Genomic DNA, 18,174 nt, shown 5'->3' on the forward strand with positions numbered 1-18,174 from the left:
TGCTACCTTTGGTGGTCTCAACTTCCGGCCAATGCCTTCGCCGCTGACTGAAGCACGCTGCCGCTCCGGGTGGGAGATGGGCCAGGGGGCCTCGCATGAGGTCATGCGCCGTTGAGGGGGGGGGTAATGTCACGAGTTGGTACGGCGTCTAGCCATTTTTTAATTTTTTCCTTTCCGCGGGCTCAAACCCACGACCTCTGTACTACACGCTCGAACGAACAAGTCGTTATCTACTGTACAATTAGATTAGATGGAACGGCAGTGCGCGGCACAGCTCGGGCTCCACTGACACAGCCGCTCTGACTCACTGGCCCCCGGGGCCGTGTCAGCATGCTGTGCACGGACCAGCTATGCACGGACCAGTGCGCACAGCCTGCCCTTATCTCTCCCTGTATATAAGCCGGCCTCTGCTGCCCTAGGGACCTCAGTTTTGACCTCTTGTCCCTAGGTCAGTAAGCTCCTTTGTATCCTTTACTTACCTTCACTAACTAATACATTTCTTGTCCCTAGCCTTAGGTTTGAGCCTTGCTCACCATTGCTTCAGTAAGAACCAGTCAAACACCCCTAGCACTTTTGTTTGGTTTTCCCCTGTCGCTTGACCCTAAGTCGCAACAGCATGGAGATATTTTGATGTGAACTGGGGGCCATGGTCTAAGATGACCTTGGCCGGTGCCCCATGATGTTTGAACACATTGCGGATGTACAGGTCTGCCATGCCTTCTGCCGTCAAGGTCTCATGACAGGCCGAGAAGTGGACCTGCTTGGTAAAGCAGTCGGCGGTGACTAGGATCGAGTTGAATCCATCAAACTTCGGCAAGCCAATAATCATATCAATGGTGATGACCTGCCACAGGTGCTCAGGGATCTCATTTGGCTTCAGCAGACCCTGGGGCTTCATTTTAGGCATGCTCTAAACTCCAGCAGACCCTCAAGTATAAACTTAAGAGCCTACAGATGAGATGACTAAGTAGTGGTAGTATTACAAAACCTACAAACCCACCTTACATCCTTGATATTGAGGGGGGGAGATAATAGACTTAAGTGTGGGGGAGGTAATGCTGTTAAGCGCAACAACGAAGTGAATAAAACTGGGGGACAGGGTGCCCCAGGATGCTACCTTATATACATGAGGGAAACCCCCCCAGGGACCGGTAATGAACCCCTGATACCTAGCCAAGTAAGGATTACTAAGTATCATGTGCCCTATGGTGCAATATAGCGCTATTGATGATGTCATAGTCTGGCTCTGCCCTGCCCTAGGCCTAGGGTCTAGAAATGACTGGCCTATGGCCTAGTGCCTGAGCCTAGCTCCTACCTATTATGTCAGAATGATGTCATGGTCCAGACAGAGTCTGGGTTCTATCTAGAAAAGGTCCGGCATCAGAGTCCAGCCTGATGTGTCTAGAACAGTGTCGCTTATTTAAGCGGATAACCGCTTAGATATGCAGATGTACCCATATGCGGACGGATAAGTATGTATAAGTCCCTAGACCCTTCAATATGTCCGCAGAAATAGCGGAAAAAGTAGGTAAAATTAGGGAAACTGTGACAGGTAGACCATGCACAAACCTCACCTTTCGTGACCCAGCTCTGCTTGCAGAGAAGAGGTTGATTGTTCGTGATCTGACACTACAGAGCGGCTCAAGGACACATATTTGTGTACCAAAATACCGCTCGTGTGGATTCACAAAGGGACAACTGAGTATGGTGCATATGACTGTTTATGCATTTACATAGGAAGACATGCAGTTGGGCTCGATGGATCGACAAGAACGAGAGCACCGACGTTGCCACATGATGGTTCGATGCGCAGCATGAGGACAAAGGATGGCGACTAGGAAAATCGAGTTCCTGAGGACGGCACGAGGCATCAAGATTCGTCCAACGAGCCCATCGCACTATTGCTGAATGAGGAATCCAAGTATGTGCTTCTCTCATGTATACAACAGTCTAAGTACAGACAGTTTGGGGAACTCTGCAGAGGGCTAGGAAACGTGAGCTCAAGCAATCCGGGCCACATACTGGGCAGTTGTACTATCGGGTCTCAGTGCGTGTCGCGCTGATCCTCCTTGATATGGTTAACGCGGCAATGCCAACATATGGGCCGCGCGGTCATTCCGACTGGATTGACCTTGGGTCCGGGCAGCAATTCCAGCACATGGACCGCGCCGTCGTTTCACGTGTATTGCTTTGAGCCATTCGGGCGCCCAGTACGTGGGTCATTTAGAGTGCGAGACCGAGCAACAGAGGGCGGCGTGCTATCATTCAGCCTGTCCAGCGAGGAAGCGGTGGGGTACAAAGCGATCACCTTATTGTGCAGGGATGCGTGGGTTCTCGGCAACCGACTTGGGTACACCGGTGCGCCATTCGTCGATAGACCAATCACTGGATGGTGTCGGTCTCTGGCACCACTCGTCGGCGGGATCCGTATGAAGACGCTCTGCCTGGCTGACTGCGAAATCAATTGAACCTCGAGGCCATGATGCAGATCTGGACTTATGATGGAGGGAACGGCTGGACTTATGATGGAGGGAACGCCAGATAGTCTTGGAGATAGCATCAGCGGTCTGTGGGCCGTGGTCAAGGAATCAACATCAACCCTAGTGCCTTCTTATAGAATATTTTTCATGCCAGTGGCGAGGATGGACTACAGGTTCGAGCAGAAACCCCCGGACTCCATGGCGGTCGCCTATAGGCAGGTATATGAGTGCAGCGCCACAATTCAACTGAGCTGCCGCGCAGGTTTATGCCGGTCTCATTCCCGTATCATTCCCTAATCTAGCCGTGGAACTGAGTCAGGCAACGCGTGCGCAATCCTTGAAATACGTTCCTTACCTAATATTTGCGGTAGCCTGCGGCTTACTTGCAAATGCGACTCTTAACGATAACACGAGGAGGTATCTGAGGCGGTCAATAGGATGAGTTGAATGATGCGCATGGCTAAAAAAACTGACAGATTGTGCTGACCATACAAAATGTGGTTTGGGTATTGCAGCGATAGATCCTGAACCTCGTGTGAGGTGAAGTATTAACGCATATGAAAGAACGTACCATCAGTCCGTCGTGACATTGACAGGTGTAGAGAAGGTTGAGTTACAATGGCCACGGCTTCTCCCAAGTGGTATTAGCTACGATACCTGATCATTACGACAGAAGAACAATTACGATTTGGTCTGGAAGACTAGTCTGCTGGTGGTAGTTGCGGAATCGAGAGTCGGAGAAGGCGATTTGCGGGAACGATCGCCATCAGTGGCACATGCTTGCGGTTTCCATATTGAACAGATCGACTGTCGCTTCCTGTTCGCTGAAGATAGACAGATTCCCATACGGAGAGCCGATGCCCAAGGGCTGGTCTACGTAGGGCCTAAACTGCCCTTGAGTCAGTCGCCGACATCGAAGCGCTGTCGGATACACATACGGGTATATTGTCTCACACGTTCGGGGGGTGTCATCATGCTGCTAGCAGTTGTGAAGCAGCACGGCCCATTCTCCTCGAGTGTGCTAGGCACTCCCGGGTTTGAAAAGCGAAGTAGATCAGGTCTTGATGTCTGACGGTTATACCGCGTTCAGCCATATGTGAAGGGATCGTTACTTGGAGAACCAGAACCTGTGTGCCGAACATCAGTGAACGGAACAAGACGGGACACGCATTGAACATACCGGATGTTACTATGGAGGTAAGGTGGTATGCACCGACTGCTGGAAGACGTTGTTTGGCATCTCGCAAGGACCATGCATATAGTTACCGCGGCGGCCGGAAGGAAGCTCTGAGATGCAGCCGATAGCCCGACTGAGAATGAGGGGACCAGGGCAACGCAATGTTTTTCAAAAGTACTGTACATCCCGGCCCTTGGCGAGAATCGCCACGCATAGTTCCGCAGGGTCGGGGGTGTCAGTATCAGTCCACTGCCACCTGCGAATCAACGTGATGATAGAAGCTCCAGTCACGACGGCGGGTCGATGTAATTCGATTCTTCACAGACTATTCTGAATGTTCATGACTTGGCGAGCACGTGCAAAACGCAGTAATATGAGGTATGTTGCTAGGTGTCAAGACTCAGGACCGTATCTGGAACATTTCAGTTTGGACAAGATGAGGTCAGCTATACTTTCACCTGCAGGTCTACCAGAGAACGTACTTTGCAAAATAATTTTCCACCAACCAAGATTTTTGCGCAGCAGGCAGCACATTGCTGGCGTCCTCTTGTCGATAAGCGAGCAACTCTGCGTCCGTACGTTCCGCAGGCGGTCCCATCGTCCACTCGTCTCGAGCCTGATCGCAGTCTCGACACCACTGACGGACGCTAACCTCGCGTTGAGCATCTTCCTTCGCGGTGTAGATCTCAATGTCCGCCCTGGTGTGACCAGATCGTTTCCTCTTTATCCCTGAGACGACCGGCCGAAATGGGCAAGGAAAGCGGACAGCATCGTCATCCGGCAGGGGAGAGCAATACCGCGTGCTGAAGCAGCGGAAATAACCATCAGGGAAGGGTGCGAGCTCGCCTGTTGCCCACAATCGCCTGCCGCGTACTATCTCGCGATGCAGGGGGGCCATCCACGACTTATACCGGGAGACTATCTCATATGTATGATTAATTTCCTTGTGGGGAAGCAGCTCCCGCAAGATATGCCTGTAGTGGAATGGTCGCTTGCTCAATTTCTGTCCCGCTCGAAATACCATCAGACGGAGATCGGCTTTCAATTTATGCCACCCGAGCGACCGATATGAGCAAGGGGCCGCCATGACGGCAGGCGTGATGGGGTTACCCATGGTCGCACATGAGTCTGGAGGGTGCTCGTCCTCTGCGATGACGCAATACTTATAAACCTGTGTCACCATAAGCGCAGCGATCGGCGAAGAGGACATATTGATACATACAGTGCAATGTTGAAGCTTCTTCAAATGAACAGGATGGGGTATCATCAACAAACGGTTTGTTTCCCACAGCTCTCGGAGGTCGCGTCGAACTGCGTACAGTATGTGAGGCGACAAACGACGGGTCAAACGTGAAACTTGCGCACGGAATATAATATTCCCAGGTGCATGACAACGCAGAGTGTTGTAGTTGCCACGCATAGCGGCCATCAAGGTGTCGAACTTCCGATTCATCTTGTCAGTCACAAAATCCAAAATAACAGCCATACATACTCACCAATCGCTGAGGCATGTCTAGAGGCCAGATATAGCACCCCTCTACATCAGCAGACACGCAGCCGGTGATCATGCACTTCGGGTGAGGTCCAAAACGAACGGCGTCCTTGATGTTGGACGCGTTGCATCCAGTGACGGAAGTGTGCATCCTCTTGGCAGGGACTTCACCAGTCTCTGTCTCCGGACACCGTTTCCGCTTCCGCGGGCGGGGGATGCCTTCGACTGGCGATTCTCGTTCAATGTGGGGGGAGATCGGCTCGACTGCATCTGGGTGGACAAGCGCGATAGTGGGTATATGCACAAGAACGTCCTTAGATAAAGCATGCTCGTAGTGGAGCGGTCGCTTAATGAATTCACGACCCACTCGAATTGTCATCAGATGCAGATTAGCACTCAGCTCGTGCCACCCCAGCGAGCGATACGAGCATTCAGCGGTCATAGCTAGAGGTATAATGGTATGATCCTGGGGGGTGCCCGAGTCTGGAGGCTGCTCATCCTCTGCGATGACGTGGTATGTGTAGACCTACTTGACTGTAAGCACGGCGACCATCTGAAAGGACGTATCATACATACAGGGCGGGTATCTGGGTGGTCTATATGATCGGGGTGGGGTATCATCAACAGGCGGTTCATTTCCCATAGTATACGGAGGTCGCGTCGAACTGCATACAGGTTGTAAGGCAAGGTAAGATAGGCCAGACGTGAGCAAGTACGCACGGAATATGATGTTTGCGGGCGTGGTACAACAAAAGGCATTATAATTAGTAGGCATGGGGACCGCCGCGCAGTCGCCCTACACAGCTGCCTTGTCAACTACGAGGCCGAAGTGGTAATTACCCTACTCACCAACGGTTGGGGCGTGTCGGGAGGCAGGATATAGCACGCTTCCACCTCAGCGGACACGCAGCCCGTGATCATGCATCTAGGGTGAGGTCCGAAAGGAATACCGTCGTTGAGCTTTGACGCGTCGCTCGGACTATCAGACAGCCGCCTTCTCTTAACACGGACCTCATCGGCCGTCGTGTTTGCACACCGTTTTCGCTTCGGCGGACGAGTGATGGCTTCAAGTGACGCGTGTGAGTTCATATCGGGGGAGACCGCGGGAGCCGCTTCAGGTTCGATGACCCTGATCTTCGTGTAGTCGTAGATGAGTATATGCCCAAGACCGGAACAAGCGCGGTCCTCGGCCTTGGTTGCGTCGTTCGAAGTGCCAGACGTCCGCGCCCTCTTTGTGCGAGCGTCATAGGTGCTTGTGTCCGCGCTTCGCTTTCTTTTCAATGGACGGGAGACGTATTCTGGTAACGGGTCCACTGCATCGGGCTCGACGTCCCCGACACTCGTGCAGTCGCTGATGGGTGTATGGCAAAGACCGAAGAACGCGCCGTCATCGACCATGGTTGCATCACTCCAAATATCAGGCGGCAGCGCTCTCTCTGCGCGGACTTCATCAGCCCTTGTATCCGTCAACCGCCTCCGTTTCAGCGGACGCGTGGTGTCTTCTGGTGGCGAGCAGTCCGCATCTGCTTCGACAATCCTGATGCACGTGCCTTCGCCAGAGAGAGTAGGCTCAGAATAGTCACAAAAAGAGATAGATGGTGCACGACTGACTCCAGAAGTGGGTGTAGCGGGTCGAGAGCTTTCGCGTGAAGAGGAGCTACCAGTATCGTCCGAAAGCGCGGGAGTACTCATATGGCGTGGGGGATGCTCAGCAGCGAGCGTATGAGACGTGTCAGGAATAAGGATGTAAAGGCCATTCATTTTAGCGTCGACTGTATCGCGAGTTCAGCGAGGTAGTAACGATGGTGTAGCGCGAATAGCGTGCGCCACCAGTGCCGTTAGCGGGTGCTTAGTCAGCGCTACTCTCGGAGTTCCCCGAAACCAATCAAGTCTTGATTGGTGTAGTCGATTGAGTGTACAATCAATTAATTCTCAGTGCGTTTGTGGGCGGACATAATCTGTACGCTCTCGTGAATGTCCGTCTGCGCCTTGTGATACACAAATTCAGCACTCTGAGTTTCTTCATGGAATACGTCGCAACCCCTTCGTGTGAGATCGCAGTCGGAGTCCAGGTCAGTTTATTTTGACTTTGCAATCTGTTTCATACTTCAGAGATGCTCACATTCTACTTCTGCTTAGATGTAACCCCTTGCTTCTCACGGAACACGTTCCGTCTTTTGATAGAGAGTATCCCTCAACACCTTACACAGAATCCCTTGTGGACAGTACGTGTCAGGACATTCGTACCTGACCTCCCGTGCTCATCGTCAGCATTCGTCTGACTCTGTTCCATGAGGGTTTCGACTCATGACACAGATAAATCAGTTTGCATCCTTGCGTATATGTAGCAAATGTTCGTAGCCTCTGGCAGACACGGGCGACGTGCGGTGTCAATTCCAGCTTCTTGTTGAATGTGCCAATGAGTCAATAATTGTAGCTTTCTCGTCAATGCCATACTCTACTCTTCCTTATCACCCAGTTTATGACTCTGCGGTGAGAACATGATTTTCGAGGCGGACAGACACAAACGTCTCACCCGGGAATGCTTCGCGCCAGTGACATGTCCTAGGTGAGCTTCGTTCCTTTTCGTCGAGTCTTCCGCAGACTGACTGTGCGGTTCCGATTCAGCAAATGAAAAGCGTGCCGCCTTATGCGATCTTTACAATGTGTCTCCCCGGTCAGCGGGGCACGGTTCCCGCGCCTCAGACGTGCATCTGATATCACGACTCCAGAACACACCTCGCACAGACCATGCAGATCAGGTAATACGCGGGAGGTCGCCAGTCACTGACCCGCGTCGACGATGGCTGCAATATCCAAATTGGAATACAATGGCCTCTGTGGCCTGTGGTCACGCGCTTTGCAACATAATATGAACTCAGCAAAAGCCGCTCGAGCCACACTCTCTCGCAGTCTCTTCCTTCACCCCCACCTTCACCCATCACCTCATCTCCGAAAATCTCCTAGCCATGGTTGACAGCTTGGAATTGAGACGGTCTGATAGACTCAAAGACTTGGATCCAGGTACGGCTCCTCGTCGCTATCTTTGACCGCTTTGCCCTGACTGTGGCCCGGCCACAGTTGATTACGACGAGTGCAGCGTCAGTGGCTCCCAGCCCGAGTCCGAACCCAAGCCTGCGTATGGAAAACGGAAAAGGGAAATATCAGACGACGGAAGCGATTATAGGCCGTCTAGGGAAGGCACGCCGGTCAATGACACTCCAAAGACTCCAAAACACAGAGTGAGTCGCAAGCACGGCATTACAAACGGTGCACGACAGCGAGCGGTCAAGGCGTCTCGGAACGGAGGTGCCTGTATTATATCAGGCTTGAAGGACAAGTCAGTGCAACAGTGCCATGTCTTGCCACGCGCCACAGACGCGCGTATCGTAAGTTGAAGTGGCTCCTGTGCGGAGGTGGCGCATCTGACGGTCTACATACGCGCATGCATAGCTCACGTCTCTGGAGTGGTGGTGGGGCATCAAAAAAGAAGACCTCAATGTAGATTCTAGCCGCAATATGGCTTTCCGTGCGTCTTCGTTCTCGGAGGCATGTCGATACGCGAGGGCTTACTTGCATACAGTTCGTGGCGACCTCCATATATTGTGGGACCGCGGAGACATTCTTATTGCTCCGATGCCCGATGTGGTGGACGCATATGTGGAAAAATACAAGGATGGTGAAAGACACGACATTTTGAAGGTGGGTCGCCGCAAGCTATTCGTTTACGACTGATGCGAATCGTCGCCACAATGCGTATAGGTCATCGGCAAGAAGAAGATCCACCGGTACTGTGTGATCCCCCACCCTAGCCTCTCAGGTGGTGCACGCTCTAGGGCAAAGCGTGCAATCCGCCAAGGGTTCACCAACGGGTTCCACAAGCTCAAATTTGTGCCGTCCCACGCGCAGTCACACTTCATGGTCGTGAATGCCGCTATGAAGATCATGGAGAACAAAGAGCTGTGGGTGAGGTGTCTGCAGGAGTTCTACGAAAGAATCCACCTCAAAGTCGACGCATCCCGCGTTGTGGAGAACTTCTTGAGATTGAACGCGTTGTGGACTGCGCCACCACCGGGGGAAGCACAATTGAGGAGGAAGCAGGAACATATGTCAGTGAACATACTTGATTCGTGGCAACGCAACCACTTATCTCGTTCGTAGGCTTCCTATGAACATTCCGACAGGCGTACAAAGGACGCCTGAACGGTCGAAGGGTACGTCGTTATGCATTCCCTTGTTATGTGCCACGGACTCACTTGAACATCTATGGGTCTTGTAAATGACAAAGACCGCAAACCGGAGGCCCGCAAGTCCAACGGTGAAGCGCGCGTTAACACCCTCAAGTCGCAAGTCGCCCAATTAGCTCCTACTGGACCACGGTGCTTGTTGACCCACCAAGACGACAAGTCGATTCAGGGATGTCACGTCATTCCGCGAAGAACCGACGATGATTTGGTAAGTCACCAATAGTCCGCGGTGGCATTCGCGCGACCCTGACTCGGATGCGTCCGTGCATGTAGCGTAAGCAGCTGGCGGCATGGTGGGGGCTTACAGATTTCGACATCGACACACCTTTCAACCTCTTTTTGCGTGAGTGTATATATCCTAATCGCTCGACGTAGCCCTGACTCAGACCCCACATAGTAAGAGCCGATCTCCACTCCTTGTGGGACAAAGGGCATATTATCTTCGTGCCTGATCCTCAAATCGTCGCCGAGTATCCTACAAGATCAATTGTTCCCATCAATGTAGGCATGGTGAGTGAAGGGACAGGGTTTAGACATTGTTTTCTGTTCACGATGCTATCCAGCCACTGGACGAACCATTTAGAGTGTGCGGAGGCCCTCCTTACAGATATTGCGCCATCGGCCATCGCGACCTTCCCCGCTCAGAAGAAGATAGTGCTTTTCCGAGGACACTCGACACCATAAGCTGGGTGTTTTCCCGCGTTCCTCCTGGATTCGTCATATACAATGTGGGTCTGGCGCTATCGAAGGGTGACGGACCAGGTAGCTTCGAAACAGCTCTAGACGCCTTCTACAAGAAGCACAATATCGAATATGAAGCAATCAACATACTCACTAGAATCAAAAACATCTGCGCCCAATTGTCAGAAGGCATGCCGCACGACGACAGCATGTATTCCGCTACCGAAGAAGCTGTCAGCATGGATTCCACCACCGAAGAAGCCTTCTTTATGGATTCAGATACCGAAGCAGCCTTTTTTATGGATTCAGATACCGAAGAAGCCTTCAGCATGGATTCCGCCACCGAAGCAGCCTTTTTTATGGATTCAGATACCGAAGAAGCCTTCAGCATGGACCCCGCTGCCGAAGAAGCCTGTCGGACGGATTCCGCTACCAAAGTAGCCTTCAGCTGGGATCCCGCTGCCGAAGAAGCTTTTTGGTTGGACTAGCTGTCTCGATTGGTGCGTCGATTATACTTCATTAATACTCATATCATAACGGATGCGCTCCTAGCTGGATTCAAGAGGTCTGCGTGTTATCGGTCAATGCTGCGTGTAGGGTGATTATCAGGATGTATGCTGCCTTATGGCCAGTTCGGACACGAGAAATATGCCTTGCTATAGCTAATCATCTATGCCCCATTATGTAGTACCCAATCGTATAGTTATCCATGCGTTTTTTCTACTCTATGTGTATGAGAGGTGACCTGATCACACCGCTGCTCATCACAAGACATGAGAGAGCGGTTACGTTATTTGGAACATCCCGGGTCGTCGCAGTACACAACCAGTTAATGAATGTTGTTTGCACATTTGACTCTGGTGAAATTTAGATCTAGTCCGCCAACAATCCATCATGACATGTACGACGTCGGGGCGCGAGTAGGGAAATCCAGTTGAAAAGAATCAGTACGAGGTTACATTGCTGAGCTTGCGCCTGACTGTGGCGTCGCATCTCGCCAGCAGTCTGATATCCGCGACATGCACAGGAATGCAGCTTGCTACGGGGTTCATAGCCACAGGAGCTCCTGCAAATACTCCGAGAGCCACGTTGCATGAAGTGACACGCTTGATACCTTGACAACGGTCCGGGCTGAGATGACACAGATGCTATATAGTATAAACCCCGTCCCCATCGGCCACCAATAATCGCCATGTACCATTGGGAAGGAGATGTTCCCCATGATACATGGTGACTTACGTCAAATGTTTGACTTGCGATGAGACTCGTAAAGATGGGGTGACTGTATCCATGACAATCACTTATCATAGATAACCTCAGTCACAGGAGATGGCGAACGAATATGAAGTAGTCGACAGACCTTGTCGATTCCGGTTCGCAGACAGTGTGTTGACTCTTCCGACAGATGTTTGGAATCTATTGAAAGCCCCAGGCGGGACAGGAGCACAACCTGGGCTAGGTATCTGTCCAGGCTACCATCCAGACTGCGGAAAACGAGGCACAAAGATACCTTCAGTAACTGACACTCACAATCTGGAGACTTGGCAGACTTTTCTGCAAAGAGTGTCAAACGAGAATCGCGCTGTCTCATCGCTGGAAAGTCCGGAAATGTCGGTCACAGAACATTCATAGAGCGAGGCGAGCATGGTCTGATCATTACATTGTGCATGAGCCCCAGTCAAGATTGCATCTGAGCAGATCCAGGGAGGTCGTGGTGAATGGGAGCTGTCGTAGCAACGTCAGAAACTCCAATAGACTTTGTTGCGCTTCGCTGTACTTCGCGAATTCAGACTTCACGGACTGAGACTAAGGTGCATATTGAAGCCCATCGGTGTAGAACGAAAGCAACACTAGACGAGGGCGTGTATGTGGCGGACACAAGGATATGCAAGAGCATTGCAGCAAGGATGAATCAGTCGTCTCACAACGACTCAGGTAATAGAATGGGTTGGCATCTAGGGCAAAACGCGATCGGCCAATGAGAATCGTCGGCCAGACAGTGGAGCCGCGAGAGCCAATAGGAGCACGTCACTTAAAACAGCATTCTACGAGATTAATCCCAGTATCTCAGTACAGGACATTACCTCGCGCATAACAACAGTCTGTTACTGATGCTTTCCCACTTTATGCTCTCGTCATACGAAGGGAAATTCGATTCCAGGGTGAGCTTTGTGAACGTGGAGGATGCTTCAATCTCGAACGCAGCCTGGAAGCTCTAGCACGATCTGCCTGTTCCACATACACCTGCCGTGTCGCCTCCCTGATATATGATGACTGCTCGTGGGACATTGTGTCAAGCATGTGAGGGCGTTCTCCTTGGGCGGGCGATGGCCTCACAATTCGTGAACCCGCGTCTGCGTCTCTTGTTGACGCAAGCAATACTGAATACATTCTCCAGAAACCCCTCATAATATTCGGCATACTCGAAATATGACGCATCGAATTGGTAAAACTTTGTGGATTCTGAGAGACCCGCTCGCTCGGGAAGGAGTCCGGCTGGTCGCACCGTCTGGCGAACGACTCAGAGATGCAGGATGTCACCATGCGCAAGCAGGAATTTAGAGACCGCAAAGACTAGGCGAGCACATCAGGGAGCCTCGTCAGGCAGGCGTCCTGATCTAGTGCTACGAATCACCGCATGTTGTTGACGGAGGACATGCTATGCACAGCGGAGCTATTGTAACGAGCACGTCAAAGGCTTGCTTGTAGGTAACTGCAATGTATACTACGTTCCATCCGCGGAGCCGGAAGCATACCTTAAATCGAGCACTGTGGAGGGAGATACTACGAAATTGCTGACTTGTGGGGTCTGCCGACTACCCAGGGAGGCATAGTAATAGTTTGCCTGGTTTGTCATGCAGTGTTTTCTTTTCTCACAGGGCAACATCAGCTCAGCAGATCCCTCTGCCACTTTGAGCCGGGCTCCATCTCATTCCGGTGGTGTTGCTTCGGAAACAATATAGCTAGCCATAGACAATAGGCGTGCAACGGCACCAAATGCCAACATATTAGCCGGCGACGACTCGAACATGGGCTCTCGTCACTCAACCGCAAGTCATTACCGATGAGACTGCTTTGCTCAGAACCAGACCCGGGTACAGTCCAACGCCCATGAGAGTCCAGTGACTCTGAAAATGATACAAAGCGTGCGAAGCAGAGGAGAGGATCGTCAGAAGAGGATCCACGTTAAAGTCCAGAGAGGAAGCTAACGCCTCCTGCCGAGACCATTCCTTTCAGAGAGTGGACCGCAAGGTTGTCATTCCGGAGGACACGCGTCAGCAAGCAGTTTGGGAGGAACATCGACATACCAACTGCCGGCGCGGGCATACAGATGTCAAACAGGAGCGGGTGTGAAACCTGTATTTCGACTGCACAGATGGACGGCCTTCGAGCAGCGGATGTGCCATATGCGCCAGCAATATGGATCGTACACTTGCGTAACTACATCTCGACTATCGATCGACCACGTACTGGCAAGTCCATCCCCAGCCTCGACATGTACGGTCTCGTTGCGCTGCCTATGTAGAGAACAGCGACTGGTTACCCATGATCTGACTGAACATCTGCAGCGCCGCCTCCCCCCGCGCAAGGTTCCCATACTCGTAGGCTGCGACCTCGTGGCCCCTGATCACGATTCAGGTTGGGATGAACTCATTCATATGATGGTACACGTACGCTCCGAAGATGCGGACATACGAAAAGGTGCCCGCATTCTTGTAGATCCCGGCGGGCTCCCCGTGCACTGTCCAGTTCGTGAATTGTTGCTGGTTGAATTCATTGCTGAACTTCGTCTGCAAGTTCTTCACCATCGCCTCGACGCCGTCAAAGTTAAGGATGTAGTCCTGCAGTCACGCGTATGCATCAGTGTTCTTTGCGAGCCGCTGGTCATCCCAAGCACGAAGCAACCCACTGCGTCGCCGTCAAACACGATCGTCCGCACGCCCGAATCAATCACCGTCTCCAGGTCCGGCCGCGAGTTACGCATCCAGTCACCCGTGTCTGCGAAGTTCTGGTATACGTCGTAGTTAGTCTCCGACCAGTCCGATTCGGCGCCAATCAATGCCATCAGCGTTGAATTGTTCAGGTATGGCGTCGGGTCCGGCGGGTACGCGTCCGGGTCCTCAGACAGCACGTAGTATACGTCATAGTTACCCGCAAGCGGGCTTAGTATGTAGCTATTGCAGTAGCTCTGCGCAGCGGAGCATGTGTCGTCGGAGCCGCCGTCATAGCATGCAGTTATCTATGGCGCTGGTCAGGATGCCTGCCTGATGTGACCTTATGGTCGGTGGGCTCACTTGATCCTTGCAGCCCCCAGATTCCTGCCAACGTGTGGTGGAATCCTGGATTTCTGAGGTGGACACCAACGGATGGTACCTATCGCAGTAATGCATAAGCGAATTGAATCAGCAACTGGTGAAGAGACTTACGGGTTCGATGCGGCATACTCCAAATATCCCGGGTATTGTGAGAGCGGGTCCTAGATTAGGTGTCTAGTACGTCTGGCTGGCGTCAAGCTGAGATCGATCGGCGTACAGTGAGGCCATCTCCCACACCGAGAAATCTCAGGTTGATCGGCAAGCCCGAGATTGATCCATTGGCAATCGCAGCATTTTGTACTAGGAAATAGCTATTGGGCGATGAGCTAACCTGCATGTGCAACCATGAGTTACACTCACGCAGCAAATGTCGGGCCATAGTGACCGCCGTAGCTGAAAGCATATCAGGCAAAGTCATGACTTCAAAGACGGTCAGAGCACATACGATTCCGTCCATATGGCAAAATCATGCTCCTGATACTTGCTGAACCTGGAGTCTGCGAAGAAGATTTGCAAGAACTACGAACGGTCACTGAGACAATACACTAGATCGTATCAAACGTAAGCTTACGCTCCACACGTCCGCGGCAGCCTCCTGGGAAGTACCGACGTCCAGAGTTCCATACGAGAAGCCAACGCCCACTGGCTGATCAATGTAAAGGCTGGATTTCACAGGTTTGGCCTTGGACACATATGCAAGAGAACATGACCTCACATGTTCGACACATTGTTCCATGAATAGTCATTGTATGTGACGCCACTGCTGTCATTCGTGAGGCGACACGGCCCGTGTTCCTGGAATAGGCCGATCATGCTGGAGCTTCCGGGCTGCAATCGAGATTGAGCCGTCAGAGGCGCACTTAGTATTCGTCGTACTCACTCCACCATTTAGCCATATCGTGAGTGGTGCGTTGTCGGGATCGTTTCTTGACTCAAAGAACCAGAACCTAAATCACATAGCACTTAGCAAGCAGTTAGCCGCATAATGCTGTTGAACACGCACCAGATACTCTCGTTCGAGGCAATGTCACCATAACCCGACGCCTGGTATACACCGGGGGTAGTCTCGCAGACTCCACTGTTTTCTGCGACACGCAGCTTCCCTGGCGTAACCACAGCCGGAACGGTCGATGTAGCAACGATCGCTCTTTGGGAGCTATTGCTGGAGACTGCACCCCAGACGCCGTCAAGAGCAGGTACCTGGCCGCCAAGTGCTGCGGGTATACCCACAAGGAGGGCTGTTGCTGCTGCTGTGACGAACATGGTGGAATGCGGCTGCCACAGGTTGATGAACCGCTATGTCCTGCCAGCCGTTATAAGGTGAACGCATGGTCGGCATTAGAACCCGCTTGATCATCAGTGCCGGATGCTTCTTCTGCCAAGAGCCTCGCACCATGCATGGCCGAAGCTGTAATCATGTGGGAGAGAAACGGCGATGAGAGCACACAACAATGAGGTCGTGTGGGCATCGGGGAATGCAACGTGCAACGCGCGAAATGAGCCTCAGCGAGATATGAACGAACCACGTGATCGTAGCACACGGCGTGCGCGTTTATCGCTGGTGATGTTTGGGTAACACCAGAACACTGCCGTCACTAGTCAAACAGAGATCGTCCTCAAACCCCATACGTGCAATACTGCTGATAATATTCGCGAAGGAATAGAGCGCTTCCACTCGGAGAAAGATATATTTATGGCTGCCAACCATAGCTCATAACCCATCCCGGATCTTCGAGGCGTGTTTTCTAACTTCTGTAGGTCATGTCAATCATGAATGGAGGTCTCACAACGGTTGCGAATCCAGATGTCTTCCATCACACCGACTATGACACGAAGGGTGGCATTACGAAGGCTACGCATGATAACACGCGCGCACTAGTGAAGTACTAAATCAACGCGCCCGAAGGCAAACCTGATGCTCTCATCAAGCGTCTAACAACTGCCCGTGGCCTTTTGCGCAATTTGCGTAAGGAGATGTGACGCTTCTGGTGTACGTATGGCCTCTGCCAGCTATACAACTGCAAGGGAGTGGGTAGCGAAGCTGCTGATTCTACACAATCTTCTCAAAACTGAGTACACTTCTCGAAATGGTAGGACAAGAATGACATACTCTGTCTCGTAGCTGTCGAATAGTTTATACAACGATGTTTTATCATAGCCGCTGCCTCCCGACACATAGATCTCTTTCGCGGCGTCCCAAGTCGCCATGGATACCTCATTTGGAGCGATGCGCACAACAGGCCCATACTGCATGTGTAGTGCGTGGATCCAGCGTCGTCGATTCCGAGTGAACTCGTGATAAATCAAAACAAGTCGGGTAGTGGCGGCGATCGCGGGCCCAGGCACTTTGCTCAAAGGCGAGAGAACGAGACGCTTATATACTACATAGAGCAGTCCAAGGCAGACGCAGTATACTGTATACATGATGACTTGTAGCGGGATAGATAGGTCAGAGTAGAAGAATGAGAGCGGTATTTGCAACTCAAGAGGCGTGATAAGGAAAAGCTTTGAGTTCGTTACTTATAGTGCAAGGTGATAAGTGGCGGGACCTAGCCTTGAGATAGAGTTTCAATTCGAGGCTATAACCACTGGCATATGAACACTAAAGATAGCGACGATAGTAAATACTAGTTTCCATGAAGAATTTCAAGCGCCTACCCGGGCAGTCGGCAGGCCCCCCGGGCCCCAGTCACGTAAAAGGAACGACTTGGTCACGATCTGTCATGCATGGCGATCTTATAGTTCGCTCCAGGACTCAGTGAGAAGGTAGCTCGAAGTAGCTTGAAGTATACAGATAGGGCTGCTTAATTTTTGTCGCGCGCTCGTTCTTTCGTTCGTTAGCGCCCGTCTTTCATAGGTGGTTCCAATTTCGACTGATCAGTGGCTGAGGGATCGGTCGGAGTTGAAACTATTTACCGAACAGGTGGGCGCTCCGCGAACGAGCGGAGTGACAAGAATTGAGCAGGCCATGTCACTGATGTCCCAGAACACCATCCTTGTAATTCCGCAAGGGACGAGTGAGTATGGCGCATATGGCCGCTAATACATTCACTCAATCAAAAGGTCCCATCAGGCAAGTATATGCTATCTCTTGCCTTTGCCAGGCGAGGAGACGTAGGGCTATTCGAGGTGCTCGAAGGATCCAGCAGAACGGAGCTCCGACGTCGTCGAATCAGGCTCGATACGCGGCACAAAGACCAAGGACAGCGACCTCGCAGATCGAGTTCTGAGAACGGCACGAGACAACACGAACCGTCGAACGAGCGCGTCTCGAGCGTGTCGCACTGAGAGGAAGCCGAGTAGCTACATCTCATGGGTCCTCACCAGGTCTAGATGTGGCACTGTCAGGTCATGAACGAGTAGCTTATCTTCGCAAACAGAGGTGGGCTACGGAACATTAGATCCATGATTGTTTGGTCACGATTCGGCCATTTCGCCAGTAGTCTTTCAAATCTGCACCTGAGGGCCTGCAGGGGGTCGGAACACAATTACACGACATGGTCAATTATTCTCAGATACATAGAAATTGCACTTTCCAAACCACATCATAGATATGCCTTCTTAAGACACTTTGCAGCGGACTAGAAATTGGCGGTCATTCATCTCGAAACGACTTGCTAGGCGTAAGTAGAATGGTACAGCTGAAATACAAATGTTTGCGGAACTCTATAGAATTCTAGAGAACGTGAGCCCATGCAAGCCGGACCACATACTGGACCGGTCTTCGATGCAAGTCGCGCCAATCATCCGTGGTGGGGTCAAGGCGGAAATCTCAGCACAT

General features: G+C 51.8%; 4 protein-coding genes across 4 annotated transcripts; 1 reads left to right on the forward strand and 3 right to left on the reverse strand.

The window, feature by feature from the left end:
• Positions 1–3,825: 3,825 nt before the first annotated feature.
• Positions 3,826–6,910, reverse strand: POSPLADRAFT_1140276 (hypothetical protein; the record flags this gene model as incomplete). Its single annotated transcript, XM_024485150.1, has 4 exons — positions 3,826–3,913; positions 4,140–4,828; positions 5,154–5,675; positions 5,999–6,910. 4 exons carry the CDS (start codon positions 6,908–6,910, stop codon positions 3,826–3,828), a joined length of 2,211 nt encoding a protein of 736 aa, XP_024340447.1.
• A 1,208-nt stretch (positions 6,911–8,118) lies between these two features.
• On the forward strand, positions 8,119–10,565 carry POSPLADRAFT_1139448 (hypothetical protein; the record flags this gene model as incomplete). The annotated part of the gene is made up of 10 exons (XM_024485037.1): positions 8,119–8,173; positions 8,231–8,391; positions 8,431–8,538; positions 8,603–8,851; positions 8,912–9,258; positions 9,311–9,363; positions 9,438–9,604; positions 9,670–9,739; positions 9,794–9,906; positions 9,960–10,565. 10 exons carry the CDS (start codon positions 8,119–8,121, stop codon positions 10,563–10,565), a joined length of 1,929 nt encoding a protein of 642 aa, XP_024340448.1.
• Positions 10,566–13,595: 3,030 nt separating this feature from the next.
• Positions 13,596–15,656, reverse strand: POSPLADRAFT_1139831 (hypothetical protein; the record flags this gene model as incomplete). The annotated part of the gene is made up of 12 exons (XM_024485088.1): positions 13,596–13,701; positions 13,753–13,919; positions 13,988–14,317; positions 14,373–14,451; positions 14,505–14,554; positions 14,611–14,704; positions 14,754–14,786; positions 14,839–14,912; positions 14,965–15,055; positions 15,109–15,221; positions 15,274–15,340; positions 15,397–15,656. The coding sequence occupies 12 exons, from the start codon at positions 15,654–15,656 to the stop codon at positions 13,596–13,598; spliced, it is 1,464 nt and encodes a 487-aa protein (XP_024340449.1).
• Positions 15,657–16,496: 840 nt separating this feature from the next.
• On the reverse strand, positions 16,497–16,769 carry POSPLADRAFT_1109635 (hypothetical protein; the record flags this gene model as incomplete). The annotated part of the gene is made up of 1 exon (XM_024483351.1): positions 16,497–16,769. A coding segment is annotated over one exon (273 nt), but the record flags the coding sequence as incomplete, so codon positions are not given.
• Positions 16,770–18,174: the final 1,405 nt, after the last annotated feature.

The sequence above is a fragment of the Postia placenta genome (genome assembly GCF_002117355.1).
Source record: "Postia placenta MAD-698-R-SB12 unplaced genomic scaffold POSPLAscaffold_5, whole genome shotgun sequence".
NCBI classification, from domain to species: Eukaryota; Fungi; Basidiomycota; class Agaricomycetes; order Polyporales; family Adustoporiaceae; genus Rhodonia; species Rhodonia placenta.